This window comes from Panicum virgatum, chromosome 9K (genome assembly GCF_016808335.1).
Source record: "Panicum virgatum strain AP13 chromosome 9K, P.virgatum_v5, whole genome shotgun sequence".
In the NCBI taxonomy this organism is placed as follows: Eukaryota; Viridiplantae; Streptophyta; class Magnoliopsida; order Poales; family Poaceae; genus Panicum; species Panicum virgatum.
Window position 1 is genome coordinate 14,307,893 of NC_053144.1, and position 11,888 is coordinate 14,319,780.

Sequence of the window (11,888 nt, forward strand, 5' to 3'; positions counted from 1 at the left end):
AGACCACCACTGTGCATCAGCAGCAGCTATCTACTAGCCCAGACAAATCCAGCTCGCCGGCTGATGAATGCCATGCCGCCGCCACTGGTCCTTGTTAATTGGCTAGCTCCACGGGGGCGCCAGTAGATCGATGGCTGCACTGCTGCAGCACTGCATCTTCTTATCTCCCAATCAGAAGGTAAGGCCAATCTTAGTGAGAATGTCATGGGCATTAATTTTGCTGACATGACAGTTTTATTATGGAGAGAGGAGGGGGAGTGTTATGGAATGTGAGAGAAATGTCGTCACCATAACACTCATTCGGCTCAATTATCTAGTTTACTGTCTTGGTAACTGTGTTAATAACACTCCCACTGAGACTAGCCTAAGATCTATGCTTAGTGCCAGCTAATGGTGCAGCAGTCATCCTCGAAGCTGTTGTCGATCCAGCTCAGCCGTCGTCTTCGTCAGATCATATGGTACCATGCCGACATAAGCTTGGCTCCGAAGGATGATGAGCTGGCCATGGCGCGGTAATTGAAATAATTAATCTTAATCATTGATTAGTACTAGTAATTAACAGTGGTGTACAGTACGGTAGTGCTAATAATGGGGTAATATACTACTAGAGTAATTAGCTACGTAGTCAACACGGGCTTGCATCTCTGGCTACCCCCAGCTGGATGGTTAGTCCGGGTCCTGGGCTCGTGGCTAGTCCGCTAGTGTCTATTCACCGATCGATCAACAACAAAAATGCTTTTGCTTTGATTCTGAATAATGCATGGGCGGCGGCGTCAGAAGTGCTCGAACAGCTGCTGCACGTCCGCGGCCTTGTCGTCGTCGCACCGGTGCAGGTGCAGCGGCGCGGCGGGGGGCGGCATCACGGGCGGGGGCGACGACCGCAGCAGCGCCAGGTTGAGGCCCTTGAAGAAGCCGTGCGCCTTCACGTCGGCGGCGCCGCGCCTCGACCCGAGCCGGGTGCGCGGGTCCTTGTCCAGGAGCCGCGCGATCAGGTCCCGCGCCGCGGCGTCGCCGCCGTGGGAGGCCGCCGCCGGCGCGGCGGGGAACTCGAGCGGGCGGCGCACGATGTTGCGGAGCGTGGCCTCGTTGGTCTCCCCCACGAACGGGGTGCGCCCGTAGATGAGCTCGTAGAGGAACACGCCGTAGGCCCACCAGTCCACGGCCGCGCCGTGGCCGCCGCCGCTGGCGACCTCGGGCGCCACGTACTCGTGCGTGCCCACGAAGGAGCTCGACCGCGCGTCCACGGGCTCCGCCACGAACCGCGGCCGGGGCGCGGCGGCGCGGCGCTTCCACCGCCGCAGCCTGAGGAGCTGCAGCTCCGGGATCGGGAGGCAGGTCGGAGCCGGAGGAGCCCGCGCGTTGTCGCCGCCGCTCCTGGCGTCGTCCTCCAGCGACGGCGACGCCGTGGACTCGAGCGACAGGTCGAAGTCGGTGAGCATGATGTGGCCGTCGCCCCGGATGAGCACGTTCTCGGGCTTGAGGTCGCGGTACACGATGCCCATCATGTGCAGGTACTCGAGCGCGAGGAGCACCTCCGCGGCGTAGAAGCGCGCGGAGGCGAGCGGGAAGCGGCGGCCCGGCATGCGGTGGCGGAGGGAGTGGAGGTCGCCGCCGGGGCAGAACTCCATGACGATGCACGAGAAGTCCGCGCCGGCGTCGAAGTCTGCGAACATGGTGGGCAGGAACGGGTGGTCGAGCCGGCGCAGGACGCGCTTCTCGGCGGCGGCGCGGCCCAGCTTGCCCTTCCTGGCGAGCGCGCAGCGGTCCACCACCTTCATGGCGTAGGCGCACGAGGGGGCGGCGGCGGGGCCCTTGGCCTGGCAGCCACCCTCGAAGCGGCAGAGGTAGACGGTGCCGATGTCCCCGGCCCCGACGCGGCGGAGGAGCGTGAAGTCCCGCGGGCCGAGCGCCCGGCCCCGGATGGGCGCCCACGCCACGTCGTTCGCCCGGTGAGGCCGCGGCGGGGACGACGACGGCGTCGCGGCCGACGAAGAGTCCACGGAGAAGGTCGACGACCGGTCCGCCTGGCTGCTGCTGCTGCTGCTGCTAGTGCTCGCCGAGCTGACGCTGGAGGCCGCGGCGTCGGGGTATGGATCGAGCATGGTGGTTGTGGTGGTGCTGGCGGCGTTGTTTGGAGGCTTGGGCGGTGACGACGACGCGGGCGCGGCGGCTGCGGTGGCGGACGAGGAGGCCGGAGCGGCCATTATATAGCACTGCGGCTGCCGCTGGCGTCGGATCGATAGATCTCTGGTCTTGTGTTGTGGTTTTTTTAATGGAGCTTTGCGCGTTCGGCGAAGGTGGTTGCGGGCGCAGCGCGGTTTTATAGCCGGCCGGCGGCAGAGAGCGAGCTGCCCGGCCCGGCCGCTGAAACCTGCAGGCCTGGTGTCGGCCACGTGGACGTGCCACGTTGCAGGTGACGTAACCATCGTGTGACTACACATACGAAGAAGGTTCCCTGGTGTGCTTCATCTTGTTTTTTTTCCTTGCAAGGTCCGTTCCTCGTGTGACCTCATAGAAAGCTTCTATCGATCCACTAGTTACACCCTAGGTCTCGTTTTATTTCTGTTCAAATCATTCTGGCGTCAAAGTTCTATCTCTAATGATCTGATGAGTAGTAGCTCGTAACTTTGTTGTTGTTGCTTTATTTCTGGTTTAAATGATCCGATGAACACCAGCAAAACTACTCTGTGCAATCACAGGTTATTCTAGCTTTGACCATCATTTCTCACTTGTATATATTTCTGAAATACAATAAAAGTCATTATGCATATCATGGGATCATTTTCTCAAAGATTGAATGGACACGTAGGGTTTTTCATGTCCCCCCTGTAAACGTTTGAAAGATGGCAGTACGTTTTAGAAGTTTGGATTTCAATATTCAGTAGAGATAGAAGTATTCGTTTATTTTTTTTCAATTCGTGACCTCGTGACTCTCATTGTCTTCGTGTATCTTTGACGATTATTTTCAATTCGACTGAATTTGTACAATGTAGAAGGTCCCGGGTTCGAGCCCCAGCCTCTGCACATTTGTGTGGGTAAGGCTTGGGGCTTAAAGACAACCCTTCCCCAGACCCCGCACAGTGTGGGAAGCCTACGGCACTGGGTACGCCCACTCGATATTATTGTTATATCATATTTTTCAGACAAATATATGGTTGAGACTTTAATGCTTTCAATCTAAATATCAAAAGTTTTTAGCGGAATCATGTGCGCATCCAAAAAATTGTGCTTTTTTTTTAGGGGTCAAAAATTGTGCTTGTTAATTTCTTCCTTTTGACAAGAGAGGGAAATCAACATCCGAACGGAGGACATACGTCTCTCACCTCTCCTGTGCCGTCTACTCTGTCTTTTCACCCTCTTCGGTCCCATTTTTCTTCGTCTCACTTTCACCACATATCAGTGAAGTCCGTTCGCGAGCAGGCGGCCGCAAAATATTCAACGGAGGCTCGCCTTCATCGGTTCTACGGCTGTATCTCATTTTTGGTTTCGTTCATTGAGTGGAAATAAAATCACTACGGGTTAAATCATTAATTGTCCACTTTGTTCGCTGCAACCAGCCGACAGTATTTTTTTCTCACACCAAATCAGCACTAGCCACCAGCCACTAGCCAGCCAGCAGTACTTTTCTCTCACAACAAATCAGCACCAGCCACCAGCCACAGCATAGCGAATAGAGTGGAAACAAGTACTTTGGCCATCACTTTCTTGCTTAAATCATCCTATGAGCAAGTACTTTGTTTTCGTTTTTGAAACAATAGTGGAACTATGTCTTAGACAAATCTAAATGCACGATTTTTTTTCTTCATATATATTTTGAACATAAGGTTTTGAAAAGATGCGTATCAACTCAAGATATTCAAAGTTTAGGAAGTTTGACTGGAATCGTTCATTTCGAACCCATCACGTTCCCTTTTTTTTTCTTAGGACGGAGGGGTAAGCAACACGCGAATGGAGGTAGCCGTGCACGTCTTCACGCCTCTCCGATCCATTTTTCTTCACCCCTTTCACTCTCGCAGTCAACGGCGGCTACCCGAGGAAGGAGGGAGATCGGAAGGAGAGACGGAGAGCAGAGAGCAGGGTAGCCGATGGATGTGGGCCCGCCATTGCTGACTCGCCCTGTTCGGCCAAGATCGTCTCGAGAGGCGCCAGCAGTAGCAGGTGCGAGTGCGATGAATCCATGGGACGCAAGCCTCCGCCGGTCTGTCAGAACGGATGATGGTTAGCCGTCTTGCAGCTGAAGCTTACCCCCCCCCCTAATATAATAATTAGCGAGCGGTAGGCTAATTAATCCCGTGTTAGGAAAAGCCCGGACATCCTAATCCGGTCCAGAGTGTGGTCCTTGCTCTTTACTTAAAGCCAGGGACGGCATGGCGCGGCGGCGGCGTGCCGGGCGCCCGGCCGGCTGGCCTCGCTCGGTCGCTTCGCAGCTCTGGGTTGCCGCGGCGCTGGGGGGGGGGGGGGGATCTCGATCGGATGAGCACTCTGACGCCGGGGGAAAAAGAAATTCTTGTCGTACGAGGCCAGAGCTGGCGAAGAATCATGTTCATGAGAGCAAATGCTATTATAGCCCAGAAGGCTGCTGCTTTCTTTCTTTCTTTTTCTTCAGTTGACGCGGAACCTCTCGAACTCGAAGCTTATGGTTTGCATTGGCTTCTTCATTCTTGATCTTACCGCAACGGCGTTGATGACGTGTTCGTTGGATGCTCTTGCTCCCCATCCACACCTGCTAGCTGTGGAGGAGGACGCAGGTTGATCGATCGAAAGCAGACACGGGCCATTTGGACCTTCGATTCTCAGGAGCATCGGAGGGACAGAAAGTCCACCAAGGTCGACCGCAAACGAAAACGGAGGATCCAAGAACCAGGCCCACCCCCACCGCACGCCGTCGGCGTAGCGCACGCCCAGGGAGGGATTCCGGCCGCGCCACGCCGTGCGAAGCAAAGCGAGCGATCGGATTCCCCAACAGCGGCGAGCAACGGGCGGACACAGTCCCAAGATATATGCCCCGCGCCGGGCATGCAATGCAAAGCGATCGAGCGAGCAAGGCAGGGTCAGGGAGCATATCGCATCGCCACCGCCCCCGGCAGGGCCCATCCCGTCCGATCCCTGCCCGACGCCCCGGCCAGTTCGTCCCATCCATGCCGGCCGTACTACGCTGGCGTGCGCAGGCAGAGAGCGTGGCCGCCGATCGATGGAATCTCGCGAAAGCGCCCGGCCGCCGCACAGTGCCGGGCGGGGAGTGGATGGAGGAATCAAGGCGGCGGCGCGGGGCGCCGGAGCGGGGCGAGGGGGATTTGTGCCCCGGCCACCCGCCACCGCCACGCAGCGGGCGCGGCGTGCGGGTGCGGGGAGGCGGACGCGATCGGGAGGCCATTCGGGGTTGAGGAATGAGGGGCGGGCGACGAGTGGTGCCGGGATCGGCCGCGGCAGCGGGGCAGGGCATCGGTTCCTCCTGTCCCCGGCCGCGGCCGGCCGGCTCTCATGTGCGTCCTGTGTGCGCGTGCGTGTGTCGATCGGCCGATGTGTGGCGGGGTGCGCGCGCGTCAACGGCCGCCGGCCGGCGCCGCGGAGGGCCGGGCCGACGACGGCGACACGACGTGCCGTACGTCGGAGGTGACGAACAAGGCGCATCTGTACGAGGGAGTGAGGGTGCCACGTTCGCGGCGCAGCGCCAGCAGGATAAAAATTCCGGGAACAAAAGATGTCAAATTTGTCGGGGACCATATCTGGTGGAAACCATGACTTTCATGAAAATTTGAGTAAATCATGACAAAAAAATTATCTAAATTCACCAAAAAAATTACACATATAGATGATATGATGATATACAATATTATAAAATATCTTATCCAAACTCGACTTCGTTTGTGAGATATAAAAATATCTTGTCCAACCACAACTTGTCGGGAGAGGGAGGGAATGCATGTGCAAAATCCAGCAAATTTCTTTTTTTTTTTTTGCCAGGGAAAATTCAACAAATTTCAGCTAGTGTACCTCTTTGAGGCACTGATGATGACTGACACTGAATGCGAACTCAAACAAGTTAGAAGGAAAAAACTTAACAGGTCCAAAAACTTATACTAGGATAAAGGGGAACGATGAAGATTTTTTTTAGAAAAGAAAAGTTTGGTGCAAAATTTTCAATCTGGTAAAGCGCGCATATACATTTCCTTTTACAGAGTGCATGGCTTAGTGAGGTCACTCTCACGCTGCGCTCATATTTGTTCTGCTGACCGACCGATTAAGCGGGCCTATTCCGCGCTTAGTGCACCTTATGTGAGTGATTATCTATTAGTGCGCCATGCGTGCACTCGATTCAAATTTGCAAGATCTCTCCTCCGCCGCGCCAAGTTGCGCAAGCCCCTGCATCCTCCTCCTTGTACATTTTGAAAGAAAATTGAACAAGCTACATGATGCAAATGCTTGAGTTGAGAGTGGATGCTGCAATACACAATGCAATCTCTCTGCTGGATCACACTGATTTTTTCAAAGAAGAGGTACCGGCCGGCGCATGGTGCCCGAGCTAGTCAATTGGTTGGTGGAGTGGGATACAATGTGAAATGCCCACGTAGCGTTTCTTGGGGGCGCGAGAAAGATACAAATAAAAGAGGAACTACCTAAAGTGCGATGAAGGCAAAGTGGCCTCCTTTTTGTATCTTCTCCACTAGTAGAGATGGAAATCAAACAGGGAGGGTGTGGTGAGGTGAGGTGACAAGAGCTCTTGTTAACAATTCGCCTCCAACTCTCTCCCTGCGTCTAGGGGATCATGTTCTATATACACCTCAAGATCGGGAGAGATCTCACTTGCCCACTTCACCAACAATTTTTTTGCAAGGCAGCGAGCTAGCTAGGTCGCCCACATGTCGCGTGTAGGGCTCCCTAAACAACGCATGCGTGCAGCCCTACACCATGAGAGGGCGCATTATGTTAACAGCTAGCGTCAGTACACCCTCGGCTTCTGTCTGTCCGGCTGAACGCCAACCAAAAGTACACCAAAGCAATGGCAGAGTTGGCAACTACTTCAGATAGATGATCTCCAAAGTTGCTTCGTGCCAAAGATATGACCTACCCATCTATAGCTAGCGTGACACGCATGGCTTTGATCTACAGCCCTGGACAAACGTTGAATATTTATATGCATTACCGATCTTTACTTCTCGCTTTCGTTCCTTTGTTGATCGTCCTTTAATTTGACAAAGTTTTTCAGTAATCATGCTGTGGTGCTTCATATATGTCAAGCTTTATTTGGGTCCGTCTAACTTTCTTTTTTGACCGCTTTCGGGGAAAGGGAAAACAAATTTGGAATGGTTTTTTGTGTGTGGGGGCTAGAAAGGAAAATGTCCACATGATCCGATCCATACTGTAACACCTCAGGTATTAATCATACATAATTAAGACTAAGCCCAGCCATTAGTTTTGAGAAAAACCTAAACGATAAAACTCACTGATCAAATTTCTTGGCTCAGTTCAGTCGGACCGGTCTGACCGGTCGGGGCGACCGGTCTGACCGGTTGAACCTGTTTTGTGGGTTTTGGGCCCTCATCATTTAAACCACTATTCTCTCTCCCAATAACTCACTTATCATCACCAGCTCTCTCCCGAGCTCATCCCGCCCCAAGCCCTAAACTCCCCAAATCCTCCCTTTCCTTTGATTCCCAAGGCCAAGGAAGGATCAAACTGGCGTGGGGGAGCTTCCTCTTCGTCATTCCCTCCCTGGGGAGCTGAGGATCCAAGTTCTTCGCGGGGGAAAAAGGTCATCCAAGGTATTTTAGCTAGGGATGGTTCGATCTCCTTTTCTAGATGGTTTTAGGTATTTTCCTCTGGTCAAAAACGTCCAAATGTATCTAGGAACCAGTGTCTAGAAGGGTTTTAGAAGTGGTGGGCGATTTTCGCCGCACCATGGATTCCAGCTTTTGGTCTGAGCAGGACCGGTCTGACCGGTCGGATGGACCGGTCTGACCGGTAGCGTGGCTAGGTTAAGTAGGACCGGTCTGACCGGTGTGGGGTACCGGTCTGACCGGTGGGGTAGTGGCTGAGAGGGTCAATTAGGTAGTTGTTGGTGCAATTAGTTAGGAATTTTATTTGGATATTGGTTATTTCTAGTTTTTATAAATCATGCATGCATTCTCATGTCATGTGCATATGCACACGTGTAGTAGAGGAGGTCGTATACGAGGTGGTTGCGGAGCCACCGGAGCCGCTAGAGCAGGCCCAGCAGGAGGAAAGGCGTGAGAACCAGGGCCAAGGCCTAGTGGACCCTAGTGCTAAGCAGCAGACTCAAGACAAACCCCGGTGCACATCCTACTATTTCAAATTATGACACCTATATATGTTTTAATTACTTGTGCATTAAGTTTAGGAACTGTTTGGAACCCTAGTTGCATGATCCCTAAATTTTCTTGAGTTATACTAGTATGTATAGAAGTGCTATGCTTAATGGTTCTCGATAAAAGTCGAGTGAATTCTTGTCACTCGCGAGATATAGGATATTTAGAAGACGAGTAATTTCCGGTTACTCGCGAGAGATATGATATATTCGTATTCCAGTACATGAGTATTGAATTTGATATGGAATGAATGGAAATTTGAGACCGGACGGGGAATGATGATGATATATAGGTATGGCAGCAGGACATGGTTCATGGGTGTCTTAGCCCCGTTCGTGTCGATTAAGGACCGGTCGTTGTCGGCAGTGCTGATCGGGGATTGAACTGTACTAACCGCATACCGGGAGTAGGAGGTAGTCAAAACCGATAAGCCGAGTACTGCTTTATTTCAAAAGTACAAGAACCCGCACCCAACTCCTGGGGCGAGTCGAGAAGTCGCGGAGAATTGGGGATGCATATGTTTACTTTTGGTGGTCTCACGTTGAGCTCGGCTGACCATATGTCGTTGGGCTGGTTCCTGTAATTCGAGGCGGGGTGGGGAAAGGTTGGTGCGTGAGGTCCGATGGGGCTTTTGCGTGCCGTGTTGGTTAGGTCCACCTTGCAAGGTTAAATCGAATCGATTCGCCGTGTCTCGCGGATATGAGGGCCTTGATCTCTTTGCTGCCTCATAGCAAAATGTTAGATGGTGAATTATATATATATATATATATATATATATATATATATATATATATATATATAATGTTGAACACCTTGAATTATTATGATTGCTTCACCTTGTGTGCAATAGTTGAATTGTGCAAATATTAGATTGAGGTTAATCTATATAGAAACTGGAGCTAAAATATTGAAAATAAACATCCACTTTTAGATGCTTTTCTGCAAAATAAATCACCAGCCAAATGCCTTACATGTCTAGATATGTGGGCTAAGTTATACCCACTGGTCGGATAAGTCTTGCTGAGTATTAGTTGCTCAGGGTTTGTTGCTATCCAATTTATTCCAGGGCACTCGGACGTGGATTTCTGCCCCTGCTGCGTTAAATTTATCCGCAGAGATGCAGAGGGGTGGAAAGTGGTGGAGCGAGACCCCTAGACTAGAGTTTTGGCGGGTTGCACCCTTGGGGGCTGGGTGTGTAGCCCCTCTGTTTTGCTTGGACCGGTCTGACCGGTCGGAGGGGCCGGTCTGACCGGTGTCTACGTGGGGAACTCATGCACACCGGTCTGACTGGTGGGATGCACCGGTCTGACCGGTGGTGTCAGGCTGAACCTCTAGGGGCAGTGTAGTATAGTCTTTTCCTTGGCATAAATTCTAGTTTTAATAGTTGGAAGACTTGTATATCAAGTATGTATTTAAACCCGGTTTGTAAAATTATTGTATTCGAAGTTGGTTTGTAAAAGTGTGTTTTATCCTATTATGTCACGTGTTGTATTTTCAAGTTTTCGTTGTGCTTGTACCATCTGCGCACGCCTTCGCGTGGGACTACCGGTGTTGTTTCGATCGGGCCGTGGGTTGAGAAAGAATTGCCAAATTAAGCCATTAAGCTAATACGCCCGATGTGTTCAAATGACGGCTATTATATTTAATATAGAGTTTTAATTTGGCGGTTCTGTCACACACACTCGAAAAGCAGCCGCGGGTGAGTCGGTCACTCGGCAGAGGAATCAGACAACTTCTATAACTAATTGCCCCGGTCCAATTATTTGTGGGCATCGAGGGCCCACGGCTCAGTGGTTCCAGGGGCAAGGAATTATGCACATTTGCTCCTGCCTGATGGACCACTGTCTGTCCCCCCCTGATGTATACTATTATGTTTGACGCTGAAACAGAAGAGAAGAGATAATTCCCCTATGCAAATTTATTTTTTAAAAAAACATGAGAGCATATACAAAAAATGGGCGTGTGAAAAAGCTAAGATCCCCCAAAAAGAAATCGTCAGTGAGTGTAATGACAAGGTTATCATTTACTGATCAGAGTGTAGGAGTCAATCTGAACGCACAGGAAATGAGGTAAACGAGAAGAGATGCCCTTGATTTCCGAGCAAAAAGTCCAAGCCTCTGCACCTGATGCCTGGAGCTGCATGCATCACTGTCTGTCTGCCCTGCGATCCTGTGATCCTGTCTGCTGCCTCTACTAGCTCAATAACCCCCATGGCCAAATTGCCTAGCTCCTCTGATGACAGCCCTGAGAGAGGAGAAAAGATTCCGACAAGCTTCACTGACATAGCTCATAAAAAAAAGTGGTAACTAGCTGATCAAGGCATCAAGCACGCATCACGCAGTAACTTCGAAATGCTAAGACAGTTGGATACAAGCCCAGGTGGCTGGTATAGTCGTAGCAGCTACAGTTGGATCACATGCATCTTATGATCTCATCTAGTCATCTATCTCTAGCCACTAGCTGCTAGGCAGGCAGGATGACTCACACCAGTGTTAAACAAATTAACAAAGTGTTAAACTATCATGTTTAACCAGGCTAATCTAATCCATGCTTGCCTGTGTTAATGGAAGCGGGGTCGCTGGCTTCTCTCCAAAGACAGGTAGAGCTGGAGGAGACAGGGCCGCCAATATTCGCGCTACGGCGGTAGGGGGACAGCCCCAGCAGGGGGCGGATGCCCTGCGTATGATGGATCACCTAAGAGCCCTACAGCCATCGCTTACATCTAAGCGGAATCCTGGGAATCTCAGGGCCAGATTGTCTCCGGCCGCCGCTGATTGTTTTTTCTTTTCTCTCCCATCATTAGGAGGCGATTAGTTATCTGCTTATTGGTTGGGCAGGGCGCAGCGATGGGTGGCCACCTAATGACATGGGCACATGGCTGACACACACACAAAAGACATGCGTGGTGGCTTTCATACAGGCATGGGTACGAAGGGTTTTGCTGACAGTGACTTGTTTGAACCAGTACTATTTTTTTGTCTGAAATAGAAGTATTGGCATTCTAAAACGATGGTGTATGTAAGTAGTTGATGCATGTACGGAAGTGTGAAAACCAGACATCTAAAAAAACATGTGGAAGTTTAAAAAAAAACATGTCATGGAGTCATGCAGACACACCTGCATGTTGCAATTAACAGTCTTCTGCGAGCTAAAACAAACAAATCCTAAATCGGGTGTATGGATTATTATGCAAGTTCATGGCAACACTCTTATATGTTCCGTCGATGAGCTTAAGCGATGGGAGCACTGGACAGAAACTCCCATCAATTTTCAGAGTTATGGAGATTTTTCTCCTTGCTATTCCGGACGTTGGCTGAGAAAGACTGTGCAGCAACCTTACAGCATGAGCGCATGGTAGATGCTAGGAAGGTGGACACTCTGACAATGCCGCACGGCACAACATCTAGGCAGATGATGGGCAATGCCTCACGATTGTGGTGGACAATGCCATGGTAGTTGACGTTAATAGCTGTTCTAGCGTTGCCGAGTCCAAAATCAGCTCGACATAATGGCCCTGCACAAAGAACATTGTCCCTACAGGGTATCGTAAAATGAAGATTT

General features: G+C 51.3%; 1 protein-coding gene across 1 annotated transcript; it reads right to left on the reverse strand.

Annotated features, from left to right (window-relative positions):
* Nucleotides 1-516: 516 nt before the first annotated feature.
* LOC120650261 (protein kinase PINOID-like) lies at nucleotides 517-2,287 on the reverse strand. The gene has a single exon (XM_039927300.1). It carries the CDS (start codon nucleotides 2,202-2,204, stop codon nucleotides 774-776), a length of 1,431 nt encoding a protein of 476 aa, XP_039783234.1. The 5' UTR covers nucleotides 2,205-2,287; the 3' UTR covers nucleotides 517-773.
* Between the last annotated feature and the right edge of the window lie 9,601 nt (nucleotides 2,288-11,888).

Coding starts and splice junctions, on each gene's coding strand:
- LOC120650261 (XM_039927300.1), bottom strand. CDS start 2,204: ATGGCCGCTCCGGCCTCCTCGTCCGCCACCGCAGCCGCCGCGCCCGCG.